Source organism: Manis javanica, chromosome 15 (assembly GCF_040802235.1).
Source record: "Manis javanica isolate MJ-LG chromosome 15, MJ_LKY, whole genome shotgun sequence".
NCBI classification, from domain to species: domain Eukaryota; kingdom Metazoa; phylum Chordata; class Mammalia; order Pholidota; family Manidae; genus Manis; species Manis javanica.
In genome coordinates this window covers 85,277,793-85,303,972 of record NC_133170.1, presented here as the reverse complement: position 1 = coordinate 85,303,972, position 26,180 = coordinate 85,277,793, and the positions used below count along the sequence as shown (strand labels likewise).

At 55.5% G+C, this 26,180-nt stretch overlaps 1 protein-coding gene across 1 annotated transcript; it reads left to right on the top strand.

Annotated features, from left to right (window-relative positions):
• Window positions 1–7,349: 7,349 nt before the first annotated feature.
• Window positions 7,350–25,388, top strand: LOC108389590 (V-set pre-B cell surrogate light chain 1). The gene is made up of 7 exons (XM_073222413.1): window positions 7,350–7,461; window positions 7,546–7,905; window positions 14,367–14,447; window positions 15,652–15,749; window positions 23,323–23,490; window positions 24,693–24,753; window positions 24,838–25,388. Exons 1-7 carry the CDS (start codon window positions 7,413–7,415, stop codon window positions 25,203–25,205), a joined length of 1,185 nt encoding a protein of 394 aa, XP_073078514.1. The 5' UTR covers window positions 7,350–7,412; the 3' UTR covers window positions 25,206–25,388.
• Window positions 25,389–26,180: the final 792 nt, after the last annotated feature.

The window sequence follows — 26,180 nt, the reverse complement described above, 5'->3', positions numbered from 1 at the left end:
CCCAGGACAGGACCAGCCCTGGGCCTTCTCCACGGAGACCTGCCTTGGGAAGTGCCCCCAGGGTTCTCCTTGTCACTGCCAGGCATAAACACCGCTGCCCTTCAGGCTGACTTGGCTGGGTCTTACTGGCAGACACCAAGGGACAAACCCCTTGCCCTACGGGACAGGGTGGCCATTAAAAAAACGGAAATAAGAAGTGCTGGTGAGGATGTGGAGAAACTGGACAACTCAAACATTGGTGGTGGGGATGGAAAATGGTGCAGCTGCTGGGAAAATGGGTGGTTCCTCCAGAACTTAGTGTCGAATGACTGCATGAGCCAGCAACTCCTCTGCTGGGTACATGACCCAATAACCGAAAGTAGGGACTGAAAGAGCGGTTTGTATGCCCCTGTTCACCACAGCACTATGCACAAGAGCCATAAGGTAGAAAACCCAGTGCCTGTCAGTGAGCGACTGGGCAGAAGAACAGTGCGCACACACATGAACAGGAGTGGCGTTCTGCCCCTCACTGCAACAGGAATGCCCCTCGAACATACGCGGAGTGAAGATGGCAGTCACAGAGGGTCCCTGTGTTAGTGCTCTGGGGCCGCCATCAGAGAGCACAGCGGACTTGGGGCTCAGAGACACAGCCATGTAGCCCCCAGTCCCAGCACCTGCGCGTCTCCAGTCAAGGTGCCGGCAGAGCCACGCTCTCCCTGAGGGCACCGGCAAAGCATCCGTCCCAGGCCTCTCCGAGCTCCACGCAGCCTCAGGCATTCGTGGCTTCTAAAGGTCTAAGTTCACATCATCGTTCCCGGGTGATTATCCATCTCACAATTTCCTCTTTTAAAAGGATACCAGTCAGACTGAATTAGGGCCTACACGAAGGTCGTCCCTTTAACGTGGTTACCTCTGCAAAGCCCCCACTTCCAAATAAGGTTACGTTCTGCCCTAGAGGGGCTTTGGATTCAACAACGCAACCCACAGTCACATCCTGCATTTAGAATGATGCTTCCCTTGTGTTTCATTATGTAAATATGTGAAATAGGCAAATTCATAGAGACAGAAGGTAGAGAGTAGATTAGAGGGTAGCAAGGGCTGAGAGCAGGGGTGACTGGGAAATCAGCACCTAAAGCACAGACCCTTCTGCCGCTCAGCCCCACCCAGGGGCGCCTAAGGGGTCTCACTGGAAACAAGGATGCTCCTAGTGCTCTTACCACGTAGGAATTTACAAAGGTTTTAGGAGCCTTGTGTCAGGAATGGGGTCACAGACCACATGTTAGAACAAGAGACGCACCTAGTGCCATCAACTAGGACGTTTCCAGGGTGTCGGGGCACTGTGCTAGAAGCCAGGGACAGAGGCCACTATGCATGTCCATCGATCTCACAGCCACCCACCAGCCAAGGCCAGCAACGCCCGCCATCACGGTGGCATCCCGTTCTCCTCATGGCCCTCCTCTGACATCAGCTAGCCAGCCCGCTTCTTGTTCGGTGGACCCCATCCACTGTCAAAGCCCAGTTCCTTGCCAACAGAAACCTTGGGAGTCCGCCTCTGTGCTCCCCAGGGAGAGCAGCCCCTGGGCAGAGGAAGCCAGCCAGCATCTGCCCTGTAAGTGAACGGAAGCCCCATGCTGAGCATCGCACACGTCTTGATTCCCTTAACATTTCTATTCACCCAGTTTATACACAAGGACACTCCCCCAACTACTTGCAGTTCCAAGTGGGAACACCGAATCAAGGCGAGGGGGACACTGGATAAACAGACCAGAAGGACAAGTGCTAGGTGGGGGCGACTCTTTTTATCCCCAGCAACAGAACCACACTTGCCAAGTGCCCACTTCCGACCAGTGCTTGTCGACTTCATCACGAAGCCCCAGCTCTATCTAGAGATGGTGCTCACTGCTAGGGTGTTTGCGCTAGTGTGTCCTGTCCTGATCATTTCCTTCCCAGCCACACCACCCCCTCAGGAAACTGCCGATGTTTCCAGACCCGCTGCCGCCCCTTCCCCGTCGGGCCACCTGTGCATTCTCACCAGTCAGTCACACTGCAGAACCTAGATTTAGTCACCTCCAGGTCAGCCCGCTGCAGCCCTGGCAGCACTTCCCGCACCTCGGCGTGCCCTGGGCAAGTTGCATTCTGCTGAGATTGCCCCGCCTGCATTCATCCAAGCACACAACACATTCAGCAGGGACCGGGTGCTGCACACGCCTCAGCCTCCTGAGCTCTGCTAGGGAGGAAGCATGCTCGTGCTGCCTGACGGGGACACGCACAACACCAGGGAGCAGAGGCCGGGAGGAGGGCTCGGGGCTGAGCTTCCTTCAGCCAGCAGCTTCTCAAGTTCAGGTGCAGCAGGGTGCCTGACACGTCACTCGGCAGGACCTTTAGGGGTCCAGGAACCGTTTGGGACAAGTTATTGCCACACAGGACCAACTCCTTCAGGCAGGTGGCATGAATGCTCTGGGACAAGTAGGCGATGTCACTCTCAGTAAGCCTACATCCAGGGATCACCAGAGGGTCCAGTGGGACTGCAGGCCACCGTGGGGAGAGACACAGTTACTTCTCGGGTGGAGCCCTAGACAGATGTGGGAAAGGGGCAGAAATCCTGCTTGAGGAATGGGCACCACCCCTACCTCAGACTAGATGCCAATGGCAGGAGCCAGGCTTGCGTACTCGGCTGGACGCCTGTCCTCGCCATGCTCCTCTGTCACCGCACAGGTAGGGACAGGCCTCAGGGACACAGGGCAGCCCTCTAGCCTGCAACAGCCCGTGTGCCTCAGACCCTGATCCACGTTCCCCCGTCCCTGCCCGGAAGCCCTCAGCGTGTGTTTGCAGGCTCCCTCGCCCAGCCTGTGGTGACCCACCGCCCTCTGCACCCCGGGAACCACGGCCACACTCTGCACTCCGAGCGATGGCACCAACACTGGAGGCAACAACACAATCTGGTGCCCGCAGAACCCAGTGCCCACTCCTGGGAATTCTTTCATGATGTGAGGTAGGGTGAGTGGAGGCTGAGGGGTAATAAGGGGAGATGGAGGGTTCTGCGGGAAAATTCAACAAGAAGCTTTGTGATTTAGTGACTGCCAATTTCCATGATGTGAATACCCAGCTGTGGCTGAGATCCAGCTCCCCACGTCACGTCACTGAGCAAACAGCCGCAGAGATGAGCACAATCCGCTCTGGAGGACGGAGTGACCGGGCTGGAGCACACTGCCACCCACACCCCAGGAGACGCCGACGCCTCGGGCTCCTGTCTTTATCAGGACCCCACTGGGCCTTGTTGACGGGAGCAATTGGGCAAAGGAGCCCCACCTGCCCCAGTGAGTCCCCTGGGCTCCCAGGTCCTCACTACTGCCCCTGTGTAAGGAAACTAACTTTCCCTTTACACTTCCATGTTCTATGCTCACAGCTGATCCCCATGTGGGGTGTGGGTCAAATGTCTGACTGATTGATTCCTTCACTCAAGAAGAAAATAATTGTTTTTAAAGAACGACTACATGTTTTCCTGGTTGGTCCCATCACATGCCAGAATAGCCATGTCACAAAGCAAATAGTCACCCTGAGCCGAGTCACCCAGATTCCTGTACCCATCGGGAGGAAGATGCGAGTAAATACAGCCCTACATTAAAAAAAAAATTAACCACCAGAAATTAACTAAAATTTATTTTGTTCAACTACAGTGTAAACATACAAAAATATACAACTATGGGATAATGATGGTTTAATTTCAAAGTGGAACAATAAAGTTTAAAAGGGAGGCGTTTACCTATATTTTTACTTGGATAGCTCAATGCTCGTTGGATTTGAAATAAGAAATGATTTCATTTCGTTTTCTTTCATGACAAAAAACTGCTTACAAATGTAGATGCACCCAAACATCTGTACGTTTTTTGTGAAATGCTTCTCACGGTGTTGCCTCTCGTCCTGATCTTCGTACAGCACACAGCACTAAGTGAACATTCCTTAGAACATTCCCCTTCCACACCCCAACCTCACAAAGGGGGACCCCTTTGCCCTTACCTCACTTTGTCCACCCTGCAACTCTTGGGGATCGGCTTTGGGTCATGCCTGTTCTTAAGCACATGTTTGACGTTTGATCAGTGGCACAGGTCTGTGGGCAGAAGGTTAATTTTTAGTAGTCCTAGTTAATACAGTTTAGGTGGCCCCTCTCAGTGCATGGGAGCCTCCAGGTGGACGATGGGCATTAGCTGAGGCTCGGGAACCCTACTGGCTCGTGTAGGATCAGCCAGCTGGTCACTCAGAGTGTGAGGCTGAAGTGGGTGAGTAGGCACAGCTGACAGCTGTCATTTTCTGCACTGCACTCATGTGCCCATGTGGGTGTGGGGTGAGCACATCACCTCCACCAGAGAAGCACCATCCATTCATTCATTCATCCATGCTGTTACACAAAAGTGACTGGGGAGTGGCACTGTATTAGGTAAGGTTTGCTGAAAAGGCCCCAAACGGAGTCACCTGGGCTATGCCTCTACCAGCAAACAGAGACTTTATACCTCACGTCTAACTGCAGTTACTGAGTCTCGCAGGAATGTCATGTTAACCAGGCAGCCTGGTTCTTTGCCACAGTAACTTCCTTACTCCACCTCCTTCTGTCTGCAAAAGCCTCCCACTTTGTAGAGCCAATCAGGGGACTTTCTCTCTGTGAGCTGGGATGCGTCCTGATGCATGAATTGTTGAATAAACCCAAGTAGATTCAAATGTACGCAGCTGAATTTTGTTTCTTCACCAGGGTGAACATTAAGCCATGAAGCAAACAGCAACAGCCCCTGTCTTCACAGAGATGGTGGTCAGGCAAATGCTGCGTCGTAAGCGGCGGCAAATGCTGTGACAAAATAAGTGTGATGTGTAAAAGGAAGCCTGAGGCCCGCCTACTTACCTGGGGCAGCAGGGAGGGCTGCTGAGGTGGCGACGCTGAAAGGAGCATGGCTGGCAGGAGGGCGGCTGCGAGGAGCAGGGGGATCGGGCCGGGGGGTGCGTGGGCGGCCGGGGCCCTGCGGTGACCAGGCGCTGAGGGCCAGAAGGCGCGGCCCCGCGGAGGGCGCACTGGGGGGCGGGAGGCGAGTCAGGTGCGGTCCCGGATCAGGGGAAGGCGGGTCCGCTCCCCGCGGGGCAGACCCGCCCCCTGGGTGACCCACGCCCCTAGGTCCACCCCCGACCCGTCCTTTTTTTCTCCTCTCCACGTGGGGAAAATGAAATTTTCCGACCAGGATTCCCACCTGGCCTTAATAGCGCCGATTGTGCATATAATAAGAGCATATTTGCACATTTATACGATCTTAACTGGTGACGGAGCCTCCGGTCAGTCGCGGGGGACACTCGTTCACCCCCTGCCCGTGCTCCCGGTGGGAAGGTGGTGAGGCGTCTGTCAGGCACCGCGGATGTCCCACAGGGGTGCTCGCTGGGGGCGGGGGAAGGGTGGGGGCACCAGGGAGAGCGCAGACACAGCCCGGGGTCCCGGGGCTCCTGGGGGAGGAGGCCCGAGCACGGAGCGGGGGGCTTGGAGGGCGGGCAGCGCACTCCCACCGACCGGGGTTCCGCGGTGCCGGTGACCGCCGTGAGGATAAACGTGGTGACCCCCGTCACCCCAGCTCTCTGACTTTGCCTTATTGGGACGCCCTGGATTCGTAGACAACTTGTCCTGGGCAGGGACCCCTCTTCCGGGGCTGCACTCCACCTGGAGAGGGGCGTCCCCATCAATCCCCCGGAACTGACGGCCCACTTCACCCCCTGCTCTTCCCTCGGTGGACACGCTTTGCTGAGAAACTTGTAGAATGTGGTGAGGAGGGAAGATGTAGTGTGAGGGTCACTTCTGTATGCCAACCTGACCGGGCCAGGAGGAGCCCAGACTGGGGGACGCACCTGGGAGGCGTTTCAGGATGAGATTCGCTCTGGGGCAGGTGGACGCGGAAAAGCAGGGGGCCCTCCACCTGGTCAGTGGCGGTCAGCACCGCGCGTTCACTCTGGATTCGCTGAGACGGCAAAATGACAAGGGAACGCCCGTGGGCTGAGCGGGTTTACATCCAACTCTATTCCCAGGGTGGCAGGTCAGGCGCGGGAACCCCGTCCCCTCTGGGCGAGTCCCCAGGCCGCCATCCGGGCTCTGCCCCCGGGCCTCCCCGCCCCCGCAGCCCTCTCAGTGTCTGTCCCCGACGCTGCCACCGCTCCGGCCTCTGCTTCCCGCAGCCGTGCCGCCCAGAGCGCTGGGTGCGGCTCTTTCTACAGAGTCAGTAATGACGGGTCGCCCACTCGTGCGCAGTGCGCAAGCCGCCCAGGGGCCGCGGAGAATCCTGGCTGCAGGACCTGGCATTTCTTCGGCACCCCTCCCGGCCCTGGAGCTGGGTGGCCACCGTCCCGTCCATCGCGGCCTGAATGGAGCAGAAAGGGCCCCGGGGGAGCAGATGGCCCCGTCTCGCCTCCTGCCTGCGGGCCGAGCGCGGACATGGCTCTTCTCGGGCCCCTGGACTGGGGTTTGCTGGCTGCTGGTTCTCCAGCCTGGAGACCCGCACTGAGCGACACCGCCGGCTCTGCTCGGCCTGCGGGGCGGTCGGAAGACCCTGGGGCGCCCCAGGCTCCGTGGGGGTGTGAGCCAGCTGCTCGCGACAAGTCCCCTCCTGCATGTGTACCCCGCGGGCTCTGTTCCCCTGGAGAACGCTGACTAACCCACGGGCCCTCATCCGAGCACCCAGACGGCCTCCAGGGACACACCCGGCTTGGCTCTGGGGGCGGCTGAGCTGAGCGGGCCTCGGGCCTCCTGCAGGCGCCCGGTGACGGCAGGAAACCAGGAAGGGCGGGGGCGGGACAAACTGCGGGTCCGCAGGTGCAGCGTCGGGCCAGGAGCAGGCGGGACCCGGGCGCCCAGACGCCGCCGCACCCGCTCCCTGGGGAGACACTTTGCACAGTAGCGTCGGGAGGGCGGGGCGGGGGCTGCGCAGGAGAGGGCAAGCGTAGACGGCATGCACGGGGACAGAGCGTCCCACTCACCCCTCGCCCCGACATTTTCCTGCCGCACAAAGCAGCTGCTTTCACGACCCCAAGGATGTGTCCTCTCTTCCCGGTTCACCACGCATATCAATTTGGACAAAAGCCTTTTTTGTATGGGGCTCGGCTTCCTCAGCGGCTGTTGAGGTCAGTCCCCCTCGGGGACACGAGTTAGCGGACTGGGCTCCTGGGCACCAGCCCACAAGCTTCCAGCAGGTGCTTCTTGCCCACATGCTTCTATGGGACTAAGGCAAGAGCCGCAGAGACGGCCACAGGACCATTCTCCCAGCCGGCGCTGCAAGCCCGAGGCAGGTGGGGATGGTGCTGCTGGGAACCATGCGTGCAGTGGCCCCTCCCCTGGGAGGGCGGGGCAGGATGCTGGCTCAGACCAGAGAGGGCACCAGGCGCTGAGCGCCCGCGGAGGGTAGCACATTGGTACCATGGCCTGGGTTCCCGCACTGCTGCTGCTGCTCCTCGCCAACCGCACAGGTGAGAACCCCCCGAGCTCGCAGGTCCCGGCCCCTTCGCTGGCCCTGCCCTACCCCCAGTGCCCACGTGCCTCTGTGTCCCCAGGTTGCGGCCCCCAGCCGGTGCTGATTCAGCCGCAGTTTGTGTCCTCGTCTCTGGGAAGCACGGTCCACCTGGCCTGCACCTTCAGAAGTGGCTTTGATGTCGCCATTTATGACATCCACTGGTACCAGCAGAGACCCGGCCACCCTCCCACATTCTTGCTAAGCTATTTCTCCGACTTAGACAACAGCCATGGCTCCAAGATCCCTGCTCGCTTCTCTGGATCCAAAGACTTGGCCAAGAACACGGGGTATTTGACCATCTCTGAGCTGCGGCCTGAGGACGAAGCTGTGTATTATTGTGCTGCGTGGTCCAAGGGCTTGGAGCCGCAGAAGGAGAGGGCGAGGAGAGACGAGAAGGAGGGTGCCTGAGGGTGCCAGGCACCCCGGACACACTTACCTGCCTGTAAGACTGGGGAGGCTGGGTGGGTGAGGAGGGCAGTGCCGGCGGCTCTGCAGAGCGGGGTGAGCCCCCACCTCGTCTTGTCCCGCAGCACTGCTGTGGGCCCTGTGGGGGGTCGGCCTGGCAGATTAAAGCTGCTGCAGTCTCGGGAAGTGTGTCTGCTGAGTTTGGTGTGACCGGGGTGTGAACTTGCACCAAGGAGGCCCCACATGTTTGTGGAAGGTCAGATGGATGGGACGCACCCGAGAGCCGGCCAGGGGCTCAGGGCCCAGGAGACTGGCTGCTTCCGGTCCGCTTGGCTGGGGCCCTGGCTCTGGTGGATCTCAGGAGCAGATGGCCGAGTGACTACCTCAGAGGGGTGCCCCTACTGAACGCAGGGCTCCCTAATATTCACAGGAGTTACAGGGTAAACACTTAGAAAATGCCTTCCCTGTGCCTGGGGTGATCCAGGAGAGCAGGTGCCCAGCGATACAGCGGGTCCCCCCCCCGTTGGCATTACACATGGGAAGTCCTGGAGGCAGCAGGGCCGCAGCCTCGCCCACGGGCTTCCTGGCTGAGGAGGGAACAGGCAGGTCTGGTGGCCCAGGCCAGGGGTGTGGCCGCCTGAGCCCGGGTAGCGAGACAGGATGTGCTGTGCAGGGGGAAGCCTGGCACCAGGGATCACAGTGGGGGTGCACAGGCCACACACTTAGAGGGGGACCAAGCAAACCATCACCCTGTGTTCCCAGACGTGGCTGAGAATGTCCATTCCTCGTGCTAAGGAGTCCTGAGGGGGAGCGTGCCGGGACCAGCCTTTCCAGGTGTGGCCAGTGGCTCTTTGGTAAGACGGGTTTCAGCCATGCACGTTCTAGGTACCCTGTGAGCTTCCACTAGTAAATGACCGTCTGAATGAGTGAATTCTGGGCTCCCAGGACCCTGCCGTCCCGAGGTCTCAGCGGATGGATTCTCTCCCCTCCCTCGCTGTCTCACACACACACACACACACACACACCCCTACCTTCACGGGCATGGGGCATGAAGCTGATGGGTATGGCCAGCAACCACGAGTGGTAGAGAAGGATAAGGTTGAAGTAGGCAGGCCAGGGAAGGGGAAGGAACATTTCGGGAAGGCCCTGAATCGGTCCTGGAGGGGAGACATGTCAGAGAGGGTGAGGTTCCAGACGGTTGGGATCTGCTGCCTGGTACTGCAAAGAGCTCCACACCGCCACCCACCACGGGCCCCAGGAGTCCACAGGGCTCCTGACTCTGATACAGACTCAGCGCATGGGGTACTCAGAGCTGGGGTCTGTGCACAGAAACGCTTGACGCAACTCCCAGAGAGCCACACAGCCTGACCGCATTCAGAGGGGGAGACCCTCGGGGGAGGGGTCTGCGGACGACCCAGAGGCCTTGTGGTTGGAGCCCACCGAGCAGTGGTGAGGATGCAAGTGCCCTGTGCTTACGAAAGGCCAGTGAGCCTGAGACATGGGCACGATGACCTAGGGGAGGTGGCCTCACATAAAGGCAGGGGCGGAGTTAGCATACGAAGGCCCTTTAGGACACGGGGAGCGCTGCATCTCAGCCTAGCCTGCAGTTCTGCAATGTCTGGACCACACCTAACTCCACTCGCTCATTACTGAGGTGCAAAACGGGGATATTTTAATCTAGCAATCCTTCACATGTGAGGGAGAGACGTGTATGAAGACACCTGCCCTCACCAAATCTTTAGTCACAGGGAGGACTATTCTTACAGTAAGGGCAGGATAAATGTTTAGTCTCTCTCCCTTTTATTGACTAACACTAAAAACAACAAGTCAGTGTGCCAGCACCATCCAAGTGCAGATTGTTAGTATCGTAAGTTCACAGATATAAGCATATTCGAGGTGTTTAAATTCATTGCAGTTACCATGAGGTCTTCTATCTGTGGGCAGTACAAGCCCATTCCAGTTGGTCTCTAGCCAGAAATGTGCTGATATGCCCAAACAGCACATTTAGTTTTATTGCCTGTATTTAACAGATTTGGGCAAAGTCACCTTCGGTCCCGCTAATTCTCAAAAGGATAACGGTTTATACCCCAGTACATGGAGAAAGAGCACCACAATGAGAAAATGATTGTTTTGCAACCTTCAATGCATTAATAATTATTATTAAGGCAAGGATCACAAAAGGTGCTAAAACCATTGGTTAATTGGTTACTGGGACAACAGGGCATGTGAAAGGTGCCCAAGTGACACTCCACACACCCTTGTCACGGAGGGAACGTGGGCATTTCCTTGGGAGAAATCTGTCACCCTTCCATGGCCCTTACGCCTGGTGGCTCTCATGAGGGGTTGCCCGGCCTGGGGCCCCGCCGAGGGCAGAGCAGGAAGCCCTCCACCCCCAGGCGGCTCCTCGCGTGGCACCTCAGGAGACTCAAGCTCCCAGCCTTCCCTCCCAGTTCTCAGGAAACACGGGCGCCACAGGACAGCAATCACACAAACCCAGACTTTGGAACGCCAGAAAAGAAGACTAGCTGGGACTCTATGAAAAGTGAGTATCAAGAAAGAAACAGGTGTAGGGAGTCTTGTGTGAAAAGAAGCCAAAGGGATCGAATAAGTAACCAGAATGCATGAACTGAGATTCAATCTTGCTTGCAGACCAACCGAAGCAAAAAGCAGTAGCTATAAATAAAAGTCAATTTTGTGGACACTGTGGAAATTTAATGATAGGTATTAGCTCTTACAGAATTATATGAACTTTCTTAGGTATGGTCATGATATTGTGGCTTTTAGGAGAATGTGTTGAAACATCTATGGCTGAATTTTTCAAAACTTTTAATTTTGAAATAATTACAGATTTCAAAGTTGTAAAGTAATGTGTGCAACTTTGCGCAGCTTTCCCCAATGCTGGCGTCCTGCATTACTACAGTCCAGTGTCCACACCAGGATACTGCCATGGGGCAGGACGAAGCTTGTCCTGGTGCCTCTGATGACACCTGCACTCATCTGTGCATGTATGTGGGCAGCAACCTGACCACACCCCACCAATACACTGTGGCTCTTACCACAAGGCCCCTCCTGCTGCCCCTCTGGGGTCTCGCCCCCCCTCAATCCTCCCATCCCAGCTCCTATACCCACTCATCTGGCCTCCAACTGTATAATTTTGTCATTTCAAGAATGTCACAGAAATAGAATCATACAGCATGTTACCGTTAGAGAATGGCTTTCCGCACTCAACACAGTTCCCTTGAAGTTCACCCAATTGGGTGCGTGTCTCAGTGGCTTATTCCTTTTTACTGCTCTGTGATACCCCGTGGTGTGGGTCACCACCATCTGTCCAACCTGCCATTGGCAGCCTCCAGTTGGGGCTATTAGGAGTAAAGCTGCTAAGAACATTTCTGTGTAAGTTTCTTTGTGAACATTCATGTAATGTCTGTGGATGCTCACGAGTGCCACGGCTGGGGAGTATGGCAAGCCCTCTTCTGTTATATTTTATAACAAGCTGCAAGCAGAATGGGTGGACCACTGTACATTCCCGTCAGCAGCGTAAGACTGCTTCAGTTCCTCCCACCCTCACCAGCTCTCCGGTGTTACCACTACTTCCTACTTCAGCCGCCTGGTGAGTGAGCAGTGGCAGCTCACTGCGGTTCGATCTGCATTTCCCCAGAGGTGAACGCTGCTCAGCCCTTCCCGCATGCTTGTTGCGTGTGTAAGTCCTCTTTAGGCAAATGTCTGTTCTTGTCTTCTGCTCATTTTCACACTGGATATTTTTTCCTTTTTTTATTTGAAGTATCATTGATATTCAATCTTATATTGGTTTCAGGTATACAACACAGTGGTTCAATAGTCCCCCTTATTATTAAATACTCACTCCCACTAGTGGAGTTATTATCACCAACAGGGGAAGATGTCACCAAATCACTGCCTTTGGTCTCCGTGCTGTACTACCATCCTCGTGACCAACTTATATTATGGTTGAGAACTTTTATGCCCCTCTTTCCCTCTCACCCTTCTTACTCACCCACCTCAGCCCCTCAACCAGTCACTTCTCAGTGTCTATGAGTCTACTGCTCTTTTGTTCATTTTGTTTTCCTTTTTTTTATATTCCACAAAGAAGTGAATCATATGGTATTTCTTTTTCTTTACCTGCCTTATTTCACTGAGCATAAAACCCTCTAAATCCATCCATGTTGATGGAAATGGCAGGATTTCATTTTTATGGCTGAATGATATTCCATGGTGTGTATGTAACACATCTTCTTGATTCAATGGACACTTTGGTTGCTTCCATATCTTGGGTATTGTAAACAAAGTTCTGTATTTCCCCGATTATTAGCAACGTGCAGCATCTTTTCAAGTGCCTACTGGTCATCTGTATTTCTTCTTTGGAAAAATGTTTGCTCAGGTATTCTGCCCACTTTTAATCAGACAATTCCTTTATTTTTTGGTGTTGAGGTATGGGTTCTTTCTATATCTTGGATATTAACCCCTTATCGGATAAATCATTTGTGAATATAGTCTCCAGTACTGTCGGATGCCTTTTTGTTCTGCTGATAGTGTCCTTTGTTGTACAGAAGTTTTTCGTTCAAGGTAGTCCCACTTGTTCAGATTTTCATTATGTTTCCCCTGCCCAAGGAGTTGTGTCTAGAAAAAATTGCTTGTGCTTAGGTTCAGGAGATTTTTGCCTGTGTTTTGTTGTAAGAGTTTTATGGTTTCATGTCTTACATTCAGGTCTTGATACTTTTTGAGTTTACTTTTGTGTGCAGAGTTAGGCAGTGATCCACATTCATTCTCTTGCTTGTCCCTGTCCAGCTTTCCCAGCACCAGTTACTGGAGAGGCTGTCTTTACCCCAGTGTATATTCATGGCTCCTTTACCGTATATTAGTTGACCGTATATGTGTGGGTTTCTATCTGGGTTCTCTATTCTGGTCCATTGACCTGCGGATCTGTTCTTATGTCAGTACTGTGCTGTTTTGATTATTGTAGTTGTAGACTAGCTTGAAGGCAGGCAGGCTAATACCCCCAGCTCTGTTCTTCTTCCTCAGCATTGCTTTGGCCTCTCAGTCTTTTGTGGTTCCGTACGCATCTTAGGATTGTTATGGTTCATGGAAATGTGCCATTGGAATTTTGATAGGGATTGCATTGAGTCTGTATACTGCTTTGGGCAGGACAGTTGTTTTGACATGATTTTGTCCTATCCATGAGCATGGGATACATTTCTATTTATTTCTGCCTTCTTTAATTTCTCTCATGAGTGTCTTATATTTTTCAGAGTACAGGTCTTTTACCTCCTTGGTTAAGTTTATTCCTGAATATTTTATTCTTTTTGATGCAACTGTAAATGAAATTGTTTTCCTTATTTCTCTTTCTGCCAGTTCACTGTTAATATGTAAGGACACAACAGATTTCTGTGTATTAACTATATATCCCGGTACTTTGCTAAATCCAGTTATTAGTTCGAATCGTTTTTCGGTGGAGTCATTAGTGTTTTCTACGTATAGTATCATGTCATCTGCAGATAGTGACAGGTCAGTCTCTTCCTTAGCAATCTGGATGCCTTTTATGTCCAACGGCAGGGCTGGGGCCTCCAGTACTCTGCTGAGTGAAGGTGGGGAGAGTGGGCACCTTGTTCTGTATTGTTGCTGATCTTAGAGGAAAAGCTTCCAGTTTTCACCACTGAGTATGATGTTCGCTGTGGGTTTGTTCCATGTGGCCTTTGTTGTGTTGATGTGCGTACCCTATATACACATTTCGTTGAGTGTTTGTCATGATTGAATGTTGGCTTTTGTCAAACGCTTTTCCAGTATCTATTGAGACGATCGTGTGGTTTTCATCCTTCCTTTTGTTAATGTGGTGTATGACATTGATTGATTGACTGATGCATATTGTTTCATCCTGCATCCCTGCAATAAATCCCACTTTGTCATGATGTGATTTTTTTGAATATATCTTTTGCTATAGTTTTGAATTTGCTTGGTAATATTTTATTGAGGAGTTTGGCATCTGAGGAGTTATAAATAGTATTTCATTTCAATTTTGTTTTCTACTTCTTATAATAGAAGCACAGCTGATTTTGTTGAGGTTGCTGATTTTATATCCTGCAGCCTTACTAAGGATACTAGTCCTGGAAGTTTTTCGTAGATACCTTGGGAATCATGCACATGTTCAGAGAGAGAAAAAATTGTGGCAAAATGTTTTATGTCTCTAAGTGGAAGGACTATGAGTGTTCATTGTACTGTTTTCAACCAATTTAAATTTTTCCAAAATTAAAGGGAGGAATTTTTGTACTGCTTGCAACGAAAAACTTTTTCAGTTGTAACTGCGGCCTGCATGAAATTTTATTTTCCATCCCTGACACTGAGCTCCTCTCCCACGCCCCTGCTCCTGGGCCTAGTCCCCCTGGGGCTGTGACCTGCTTTCATTCTCCTCCTTCCCATCCTGCCTCCCCCTCTCCCCTCCCCCAGCTCGGAGGCTGGGGTCCTGCGGCCGCATGGATGATGCTTGGACACCCTCGTCCCCTCAGCCCTCTCCCTGCGGCTTGTCCGGTAAACCACAGGCTTCAGCTGAACCAAACTCTGCTGCGTCCCCTCCTGCGCCCGGGGCTTGGGTCTGGTGGGGAAATTCACGTGGCTGAGCAGGCAGGCCAGGGCCTCTAACAGGCAGGCTGCAGGTCCCCAGGGCCAACCTCCTCCTCTCCAGACGGCAGCGCGGAGGAACGATGGCGCTGGTCATGCTTCCGTCACCTTCAGTAGCACAGCTCGGGCCGGAGAACGCTCCCCAGGGGGACACAGGGCCTCTGGCTGATTCGGGGCTGACTCCCAGCCCCACCTTCCCATCCCAACGTGGGTTCCCTCGTGGGGAAGCCCCCACTCTCCCTAGAGGGGAGGGGCAGAGGACCCCAGTCTGCTACGACTCGGGACACAGGAAGGGGAGAGGAGGCTCCCTCTCAGGGCCTTCCATGCCCCCTCTCTGGGACGGGGTCAGCGTTCTCTCCCGGGCTCACATGTACGTGCTGCTCCTCTGCCTGCCACCTTCCCACTGCATGTCCACCCAGGGGCACGGAACTCGAGTGGGTCCCTGTCCTGAGAAAAACAGCTGGCTTTTTTCCTAGAGAAAAACAGAGAAACAATTCTTGATTTTCTGTCTTCTTAATCAAAACTAACTAACTGAAATTAAACACAGAGAACAGACTGGTGGTTACCATAGAAGAGGGGGCATAGGGGTGGGTGAAATGGGTGAAGGGAAAGAAAAATGAGAAAGAATGCTTGGTATCCTGATCTGGGCAGTGGTTACATGCCTGCAGACACGTGCTCATCAGTCTACACTAAGATTTCTGCATTTGATTGTATGTACTACAATATAAAGGATTGTTTTCTAAAAAATGCCACTAAAAGATAAGTAAAGCTTGAATCCTGTTCCTGTATGTCACTTACTATCCTGATTCACCTGAAGGCTGCTAATTTTCTATCTCCCAGTCAATGGCGTATGCTCTCACGTGGTTGGAATTAAATTGCTTGCTAACTACGCTCTTATAGAAATGTTTCCGTGTGGCTGTCTCTAATGGTAACTCTGGGAGCCCCAACACCTGGACTCCGGGCAGAAAATGCAGCAGTCACCGTTCCCCCGATTATCGCCCAGGGAAATGACTTGTCTCACTGCTTAACTTGCCACCCGCATCCCCGCATTAAACAAGCGGCTAAAGCCTCCCTCAAGGACACCACACTCTTAACCTCCCCATATGGCGCCCAGGAGCCAACCCTGGTGCCCTTACCACCCGGCTGAACCATGCCTGCACCTTCCTCCTGTACCTGATGAGACCTCCGGGACGCAAGTTCAATTTTCAAACCGTACTTCTAAAGACAACGCTACATGTGCACCCAGGGTCATGACTCCTGAAAAGGAGAGAGGACCTCGATCTATCTTCGGGCTGTTGGCTCCCGTGCCCCTTGTACACAGAAAGAAACCCACTGCTGTCTCAACACCATGATGTATGGAAATTTTACTCTCCTGGGGCCAAACACCTGCGAACTATGGACCGGCCTGGGTAACCACAGACGCTTCTGTAGGTTAACTTCTATCCTCCCGCGAGCAAGAAAAACTTCCACTTACACAGTAAGAGAAGCACCTGCAGGGGAATGGGGGGTGGTCGTCCCCTAGCTGTGACGGGCTCACCCCCACGGAGGATGTAGACCTTACAGATCCATTTCAGGACCACACACCCCAGGGAACCTTGTGCTCCCCCAGGCTGTGTATTCCGAAGCGGGCCTTTGATGACCAGCCGCCAGACCGCGATGGTCCACACGGGGGATGCCCTGACCCCGGCGTGGCCAGAGCTTTCCCTCATCAGAACTACACAGCATTGGCAAAGATGGTACCATTGGCAGTTTGCTCCCAAGAGGAGTAACTGTTCCTCAAACATCTCATAGGTCCAGGACAGCCCCTGGCATGACCTTGGCCAGTGTGTGGACAGCTATAGGCTTGTGTAGGGAAAATAGAACGTTTACGGCCAGGATGCTTGCCTGATTCTACTGTCGCCCACTGTCTACATATACATGTGGCCTCTAGGGCTCTAGACAATCCAGCCAGGGATTATGCCAAGCAGGGGGAGGTGAGGGCTGTGACCAGCACGCCACGAGGCACCTGGGAAATACTTCAGGGGAAAGAGAAGCTCCTGTTAGACAGACCACGTGCAGGCCTCTTGGCTGCACACATTTAATCAGCAAAGCAATGCCTCTGACTCCACTTGGCAGGCAGTGAAACTAGTGATGCCGAGCCTCACCTGGGTCTTGCCGTTAATAGGACCACTGGCATTGCTGCTCTTGCTGTTACTGTTCAGACCTTGCCTCTTTAATTCGCTTGTGAAAAATTCCTCTCTACCCACTGAGAAAACTAAAGCTGCAGATGACGGTCGTGCAGCAACACAGGCGCTTGCAGAACCCCCAGCGGATCCCAAGGCCTATCTCAGCTTAGCAGCCCAAGAGGTTTACTCCTCTAAGCGTCAGGAAGCAATGGACCCCAGTCAGGAGAAGAGGCCACAGAGGAATGACCTCTGTCATTCATCCCCCGAGAACGAGAAGTGGACTATCTGAGGGGGGGATTTTAGGACCAGGCAGCTAGGCAGAAAAGGGTTAAGGGGACATTGCAGGGAGAGTGAACGCTGTGTGTTGTTCCGCAGAGCAAGGTGTATTGGGAGGAGCAGAGCCTCAGACGGGGAGCATTACCAGTCGCACCCTGCAAGGGTTCCGGGACTGCCGCCTGAGGCACCGCCCTGTTGCATGGCACTGAGAGTGCCTGCCAATCACTCATTCCCCAACCAGAGTTGCCCTGAGTTCTCACCTCATTGGCCGGGTGCCCCTGAGGACTGCCTGCCTCACCTTGTGGTTGTTGCCCAGGACAGGACCAGCCCTGGGCCTTCTCCACGGAGACCTGCCTTGGGAAGTGCCCCCAGGGTTCTCCTTGTCACTGCCAGGCATAAACACTGCTGCCCTTCAGGCTGACTTGGCTGGGTCTTACTGGCAGACACCAAGGGACAAACCCCTTGCCCTACGGGACAGGGTGGCCATTAAAAAAACGGAAATAAGAAGTGCTGGTGAGGATGTGGAGAAACTGGACAACTCAAACATTGGTGGTGGGGATGGAAAATGGTGCAGCTGCTGGGAAAATGGGTGGTTCCTCCAGAACTTAGTGTCGAATGACTGCATGAGCCAGCAACTCCTCTGCTGGGTACATGACCCAATAACCGAAAGTAGGGACTGAAAGAGCGGTTTGTATGCCCCTGTTCACCACAGCACTATGCACAAGAGCCATAAGGTAGAAAACCCAGTGCCTGTCAGTGAGCAACTGGGCAGAATAACAGTGCGCACACACATGAACAGGAGTGGCGTTCTGCCCCTCACTACAACAGGAATGCCCCTCGAACATACGCGGAGTGAAGACGGCAGTCACAGAGGGTCCCTGTGTTAGTGCTCTGGGGCCGCCATCAGAGAGCACAGCGGACTGGGGGTTCAGAGACACAGCCATGTAGCCCCCAGTCCCAGCACCTGCGCGTCTCCAGTCAAGGTGCCGGCAGAGCCACGCTCTCCCTGAGGGCACCGGCAAAGCATCCGTCCCAGGCCTCTCCGAGCTCCACGCAGCCTCAGGCATTCGTGGCTTCTAAAGGTCTAAGTTCACATCATCGTTCCCGGGTGATTATCCATCTCACAATTTCCTCTTTTAAAAGGATACCAGTCAGACTGAATTAGGGCCTACACGAAGGTCGTCCCTTTAACGTGGTTACCTCTGCAAAGCCCCCACTTCCAAATAAGGTTACGTTCTGCCCTAGAGGGGCTTTGGATTCAACAACGCAACCCACAGTCACATCCTGCATTTAGAATGATGCTTCCCTTGTGTTTCATTATGTAAATATGTGAAATAGGCAAATTCATAGAGACAGAAGGTAGAGAGTAGATTAGAGGGTAGCAAGGGCTGAGAGCAGGGGTGACTGGGAAATCAGCACCTAAAGCACAGACCCTTCTGCCGCTCAGCCCCACCCAGGGGCGCCTAAGGGGTCTCACTGGAAACAAGGATGCTCCTAGTGCTCTTACCACGTAGGAATTTACAAAGGTTTTAGGAGCCTTGTGTCAGGAATGGGGTCACAGACCACATGTTAGAACAAGAGACGCACCTAGTGCCATCAACTAGGACGTTTCCAGGGTGTCGGAGCACTGTGCTAGGAGCCAGGGCCAGAGGCCACTATGCACGTCCATCGATCTCACAGCCACCCACCAGCCAAGGCCAGTAACGCCCGCCATCACGGTGGCATCCCGTTCTCCTCATGGCCCTCCTCTGACATCAGCTAGCCAGCCCGCTTCTTGTTCAGTGGTCCCCATCCACTGTCAAAGCCCAGTTCCTTGCCAACAGAAACCTTGGGAGTCCGCCTCTGTGCTCCCCAGGGAGAGCAGCCCCTGGGCAGAGGAAGCCAGCCAGCATCTGCCCTGTAAGTGAACGGAAGCCCCATGCTGCGCATCGCACACGTCTTGATTCCCTTAACATTTCTATTCACCCAGTTTATACACAAGGACACTCCCCCAACTACTTGCAGTTCCAAGTGGGAACACCGAATCAAGGCGAGGGGGACACTGGATAAACAGACCAGAAGGACAAGTGCTAGGTGGGGGCGACTCTTTTTATCCCCAGCAGCAGAACCACACTTGCCAAGTGCCCACTTCCGACCAGTGCTTGTCGATTTCATCACGAAGCCCCAGCTCTATCTAGAGATGGTGCTCACTGCTAGGGTGTTTGCGCTAGTGTGTCCTGTCCTGATCATTTCCTTCCCAGCCACACCACCCCCTCAGGAAACTGCCGATGTTTCCAGACCCGCTGCCGCCCCTTCCCCGTCGGGCCACCTGTGCATTCTCACCAGTCAGTCACACTGCAGAACCTAGATTTAGTCACCTCCAGGTCAGCCCGCTGCAGCCCTGGCAGCACTTCCCGCACCTCGGCGTGCCCTGGGCAAGTTGCATTCTGCTGAGATTGCCCCACCTGCATTCATCCAAGCACACAACACAGTCAGCAGGGACCCGGTGCTGCACACGCCTCAGCCTCCTGAGCTCTGCTAGGGAGGAAGCATGCTCGTGCTGCCTGACGGGGACACGCACAACACCAGGGAGCAGAGGCCGGGAGGAGGGCTCGGGGCTGAGCTTCCTTCAGCCAGCAGCTTCTCAAGTTCAGGTGCGGCAGGGTGCCTGACACGTCACTCGGCAGGACCTTTAGGGGTCCAGGAACCGTTTGGGACAAGTTATTGCCACACAGGACCAACTCCTTCAGGCAGGTGTCATGAATGCTCTGGGACAAGTAGGCGATGTCACTCTCAGTAAGCCTACATCCAGGGCTCACCAGAGGGTCCAGTGGGACTGCAGGCCACCGTGGGGAGAGACACAGTTACTTCTCGGGTGGAGCCCTAGACAGATGTGGGAAAGGGGCAGAAATCCTGCTTGAGGAATGGGCACCACCCCTACCTCAGACTAGATGCCAATGGCAGGAGCCAGGCTTGCGTACTCGGCTGGACGCCTGTCCTCGCCATGCTCCTCTGTCACCGCACAGGTAGGGACAGGCCTCAGGGACACAGGGCAGCCCTCTAGCCTGCAACAGCCCGTGTGCCTCAGACCCTGATCCACGTTCCCCCGTCCCTGCCCGGAAGCCCTCAGCGTGTGTTTGCAGGCTCCCTCGCCCAGCCTGTGGTGACCCACCGCCCTCTGCACCCCGGGAACCACGGCCACACTCTGCACTCCGAGCGATGGCACCAACACTGGAGGCAACAACACAATCTGGTGCCCGCAGAACCCAGTGCCCACTCCTGGGAATTCTTTCATGATGTGAGGTAGGGTGAGTGGAGGCTGAGGGGTAATAAGGGGAGATGGAGGGTTCTGCGGGAAAATTCAACAAGAAGCTTTGTGATTTAGTGACTGCCAATTTCCATGATGTGAATACCCAGCTGTGGCTGAGATCCAGCTCCCCACGTCACGTCACTGAGCAAACAGCCGCAGAGATGAGCACAATCCGCTCTGGAGGACGGAGTGACCGGGCTGGAGCACACTGCCACCCACACCCCAGGAGACGCCGACGCCTCCGGCTCCTGTCTTTATCAGGACCCCACTGGGCCTTGTTGACGGGAGCAATTGGGCAAAGGAGCCCCACCTGCCTCAGTGAGTCCCCTGGGCTCCCAGGTCCTCACTACTGCACCTGTGTAAGGAAACTAACTTTCCCTTTACACTTCCACGTTCTATGCTCACAGCTGATCCCCATGTGGGGTGTGGGTCAAATGTCTGACTGATTGATTCCTTCACTCAAGAAGAAAATAATTGTTTTTAAAGAACGACTACATGTTTTCCTGGTTGGTCCCATCACATGCCAGAATAGCCATGTCACAAAGCTAATAGTCACCCTGAGCCGAGTCACCCAGATTCCTGTACCCATCGGGAGGAAGATGCGAGTAAATACAGCCCTACATTAAAAAAAAAATTAACCACCAGAAATTAACTAAAATTTATTTTGTTCAACTACAGTGTAAACATACAAAAATATACAACTATGGGATAATGATGGTTTAATTTCAAAGTGGAACAATAAAGTTTAGAAGGGAGGCATTTACCTATATTTTTACTTGGATAGCTCAATGCTCGTTGGATTTGAAATAAGAAATGATTTCATTTCGTTTTCTTTCATGACAAAAACTGCTTACAAATGTAGATGCACCCAAACATCTGTACGTTTTTTGTGAAATGCTTCTCACGGTGTTGCCTCTCGTCCTGATCTTCGTACAGCACACAGCACTAAGTGAACATTCCTTAGAACATTCCCCTTCCACACCCCAACCTCACAAAGGGGGACCCCTTTGCCCTTACCTCACTTTGTCCACCCTGCAACTCTTGGGGATCGGCTTTGGGTCATGCCTGTTCTTAAGCACATGTTTGACGTTTGATCAGTGGCACAGGTCTGTGGGCAGAAGGTTAATTTTTAGTAGTCCTAGTTAATACAGTTTAGGTGGCCCCTCTCAGTGCATGGGAGCCTCCAGGTGGACGATGGGCATTAGCTGAGGCTCGGGAACCCTACTGGCTCGTGTAGGATCAGCCAGCTGGTCACTCAGAGTGTGAGGCTGAAGTGGGTGAGTAGGCACAGCTGACAGCTGTCATTTTCTGCACTGCACTCATGTGCCCATGTGGGTGTGGGGTGAGCACATCACCTCCACCAGAGAAGCACCATCCATTCATTCATTCATTCATCCATGCTGTTACACAAAAGTGACTGGGGAGTGGCACTGTATTAGGTAAGGTTTGCTGAAAAGGCCCCAAACGGAGTCACCTGGGCTATGCCTCTACCAGCAAACAGAGACTTTATACCTCACGTCTAACTGCAGTTACTGAGTCTCGCAGGAATGTCATGTTAACCAGGCAGCCTGGTTCTTTGCCACAGTAACTTCCTTACTCCACCTCCTTCTGTCTGCAAAAGCCTCCCACTTTGTAGAGCCAATCAGGGGACTTTCTCTCTGTGAGCTGGGATGCGTCCTGATGCATGAATTGTTGAATAAACCCAAGTAGATTCAAATGTACCCAGCTGAATTTTGTTTCTTCACCAGGGTGAGCATTAAGCCATGAAGCAAACAGCAACAGCCCCTGTCTTCACAGAGATGGTGGTCAGGCAAATGCTACATCGTAAGCGGCGGCAAATGCTGTGACAAAATAAGTGTGATGTGTAAAAGGAAGCCTGAGGCCCGCCTACTTACCTGGGGCAGCAGGGAGGGCTGCTGAGGTGGCGACGCTGAAAGGAGCATGGCTGGCAGGAGGGCGGCTGCGAGGAGCAGGGGGATCGGGCCGGGGGGTGCGTGGGCGGCCGGGGCCCTGCGGTGACCAGGCGCTGAGGGCCAGAAGGCGCGGCCCCGTGGAGGGCGCACTGGGGGGCGGGAGGCGAGTCAGGTGCGGTCCCGGATCAGGGGAAGGCGGGTCCGCTCCCCGCGGGGCAGACCCGCCCCCTGGGTGACCCACGCCCCTAGGTCCACCCCCGACCCGTCCTTTTTTTCTCCTCTCCACGTGGGGAAAATGAAATTTTCCGACCAGGATTCCCACCTGGCCTTAATAGCGCCCATTGTGCATATAATAAGAGCATATTTGCACATTTATACGATCTTAACTGGTGACGGAGCCTCCGGTCAGTCGCGGGGGACACTCGTTCACCCCCTGCCCGTGCTCCCGGTGGGAAGGTGGTGAGGCGTCTGTCAGGCACCGCGGATGTCCCACAGGGGTGCTCGCTGGGGGCGGGGGAAGGGAGGGGGCCCCAGGGAGAGCGCAGACACAGCCCGGGGTCCCGGGGCTCCTGGGGGAGGAGGCCCGAGCACGGAGCGGGGGGCTTGGAGGGCGGGCAGCGCACTCCCACCGACCGGGGTTCCGCGGTGCCGGTGACCGCCGTGAGGATAAACGTGGTGACCCCCGTCACCCCAGCTCTCTGACTTTGCCTTATTGGGACGCCCTGGATTCGTAGACAACTTGTCCTGGGCAGGGACCCCTCTTCCGGGGCTGCACTCCACCTGGAGAGGGGCGTCCCCATCAATCCCCCGGAACTGACGGCCCACTTCACCCCCTGCTCTTCCCTCGGTGGACACGCTTTGCTGAGAAACTTGTAGAATGTGGTGAGGAGGGAAGATGTAGTGTGAGGGTCACTTCTGTATGCCAACCTGACCGGGCCAGGAGGAGCCCAGACTGGGGGACGCACATGGGAGGCGTTTCAGGATGAGATTCGCTCTGGGGCAGGTGGACGCGGAGAAGCAGGGGGCCCTCCACCTGGTCAGTGGCGGTCAGCACCGCGCGTTCACTCTGGATTCGCTGAGACGGCAAAATGACAAGGGAACGCCCGTGGGCTGAGCGGGTTTACATCCAACTCTATTCCCAGGGTGGCAGGTCAGGCGCGGGAACCCCGTCCCCTCTGGGCGAGTCCCCAGGCCGCCAGCCGGGCTCTGCCCCCGGGCCTCCCCGCCCCCGCAGCCCTCTCAGTGTCTGTCCCCGGCGCTGCCACCGCTCCGGCCTCTGCTTCCCGCAGCCGTGCCGCCCAGAGCGCTGGGTGCGGCTCTTTCTACAGAGTCAGTAATGACGGGTCGCCCACTCCTGCGCAGTGCGCAAGCCGCCCAGGGGCCGCGGAGAATCCTGGCTGCAGGACCTGGCATTTCTTCGGCACCCCTCCCGGCCCTGGAGCTGGGTGGCCACCGTCCCGTCCATCGCGGCCTGAATGGAGCAGAAAGGGGCCCCGGGGTGCAGGTGGACCCGTCTCGCCTCCTGCCTGCGGGCCGAGCGCGGACATGGCTCTTCTCGGGCCCCTGGACTGGGGTTTGCTGGCTGCTGGTTCTCCAGCCTGGAGACCCGCACTGAGCGACACCGCCGGCTCTGCTCGGCCTGCGGGGCGGGCGGAAGACCCTGGGGCGCCCCAGGCTCCGTGGGGGTGTGAGCCAGCTGCTCGCGACAAGTCCCCTCCTGCATGTGTACCCCGCGGGCTCTGTTCCCCTGGAGAACGCTGACTAACCCACGGGCCCTCATCCGAGCACCCAGACGGCCTCCAGGGACACACCCGGCTTGGCTCTGGGGGCGGCTGAGCTGAGCGGGCCGCGGGCCTCCTGCAGGCGCCCGGTGACGACAGGAAACCAGGAAGGGCGGGGGCGGGACAAACTGCGGGTCCGCAGGTGCAGCGTCGGGCCAGGAGCAGGCGGGACCCGGGCGCCCAGACGCCGCCGCACCCGCTCCCTGGGGAGACACTTTGCACAGTAGCGTCGGGAGGGCGGGGCGGGGGCTGCGCTGGAGAGGGCAAGCGCAGACGGCATGCACGGGGACAGAGCGTCCCACTCACCCCTCGCCCCGACATTTTCCTGCCGCACAAAGCAGCTGCTTTCACGACCGCAAGGATGTGTCCTCTCCTCCCGGTTCACCACGCATATCAATTTGGGCAAAAACCTTATTTCTATAGGGCTCGGCTTCTTCAGCGGCTGTTGAGGTCAGTCCCCCTCGGGGACACGAGTTAGCGGACTGGGCTCCTGGGCACCAGCCCACACGCTTCCAGCAGGTGCTTCCTACCCACATGCTTCTATGGGACTAAGGCAAGAGCCGCAGAGACGGCCACAGGACCATTCTCCCAGCCGGCGCTGCAAGCCCGAGGCAGGTGGGGATGGTGCTGCTGGGAACCATGCGTGCAGTGGCCCCTCCCCTGGGAGGGCGGGGCAGGATGCTAGCTCAGACCAGAGAGGGCACCAGGCGCTGAGCGCCCGCGGAGGGTAGCACATTGGTACCATGGCCTGGGTTCCCGCACTGCTGCTGCTGCTCCTCGTCCACCGCACAGGTGAGAACCCCCCGAGCTCGCAGGTCCCGGCCCCTTCGCTGGCCCTGCCCTACCCCCAGTGCCCACGTGCCTCTGTGTCCCCAGGTTGCGGCCCCCAGCCGGTGCTGATTCAGCCGCAGTTTGTGTCCTCGTCTCTGGGAAGCACGGTCCACCTGGCCTGCACCTTCAGAAGTGGCTTTGATGTCGCCATTTATGACATCCACTGGTACCAGCAGAGACCCGGCCACCCTCCCACATTCTTGCTAAGCTATTTCTCCGACTTAGACAACAGCCATGGCTCCAAGATCCCTGCTCGCTTCTCTGGATCCAAAGACTTGGCCAAGAACACGGGGTATTTGACCATCTCTGAGCTGCGGCCTGAGGACGAAGCTGTGTATTATTGTGCTGCGGGGTCCAAGGGCTTGGAGCCACAGAAGGAGAGGGCGAGGAGAGACGAGAAGGAGGGTGCCTGAGGGTGCCATGCACCCCGGACACACTTACCTGCCTGTAAGACTGGGGAGGCTGGGTGGGTGAGGAGGGCAGTGCCGGCGGCTGTGCAGAGCGGGGTGAGCCCCCACCTCGTCTTGTCCCGCAGCACTGCTGTGGGCCCTGTGGGGGGTCGGCCTGGCGGATTAAAGCTGCTGCAGTCTTGGGAAGTGTGTCTGCTGTGTTTGGTGTGACCGGGGTGTGAACTTGCACCAAGGAGGCCCCACATGTTTGTGGAAGGTCAGATGGATGGGACGCACCCGAGAGCCGGCCAGGGGCTCAGGGCCCAGGAGACTGGCTGCTTCCGGTCCGCTTGGCTGGGGCCCTGGCTCTGGTGGATCTCAGGAGTAGATGGCAGAGTGACTACCTCAGAGGGGTGCCCCTGCTGAACGCAGGGCTCCCTAATATTCACAGGAGTTACAGGGTAAACACTTAGAAAATGCCTTCCCTGTGCCTGGGGTGATCCAGGAGAGCAGGTGCCCAGCGATACAGCGGGTCCACCCCCCCCGTTGGCATTACACATGGGAAGTCCTGGAGGCAGCAGGGCCGCAGCCTCGCCCACGGGGTTCCTGGCTGAGGAGGGAACAGGCAGGTCTGGTGGCCCAGGCCAGGGGTGTGGCCGCCTGAGCCCGGGTGGCGAGACAGGATGTGCTGTGCAGGGGGAAGCCTGGCACCAGGGATCACAGTGGGGGTGCACATGCCACACACTTAGAGGGGGACCAAGCAAACCATCACCCTGTGTTCCCAGACCTGGCTGAGAATGTCCATTCCTCGTGGTAAGGAGTCCTGAGGGGGAGCGTGCCGGGACCAGCCTTTCCAGGTGTGGCCAGTGGCTCTTTGGTAAGACGGGTTTCAGCCATGCACGTTCTAGGTACCCTGTGAGCTTCCACTAGTAAATGACCGTCTGAATGAGTGAATTCTGGGCTCCCAGGACCCTGCCGTCCCGAGGTCTCAGCATCACA

Coding starts and splice junctions, on each gene's coding strand:
- LOC108389590 (XM_073222413.1), top strand. CDS start 7,413: ATGGCCTGGGTTCCCGCACTGCTGCTGCTGCTCCTCGCCAACCGCACA. Junction 7,462..7,545: donor GCTCCTCGCCAACCGCACAG/GTGAGAACCCCC, acceptor CTGTGTCCCCAG/GTTGCGGCCCCCAGCCGGTG. Junction 23,491..24,692: donor CGTGCCGCCCAGAGCGCTGG/GTGCGGCTCTTT, acceptor CGCGGAGGGTAG/CACATTGGTACCATGGCCTG.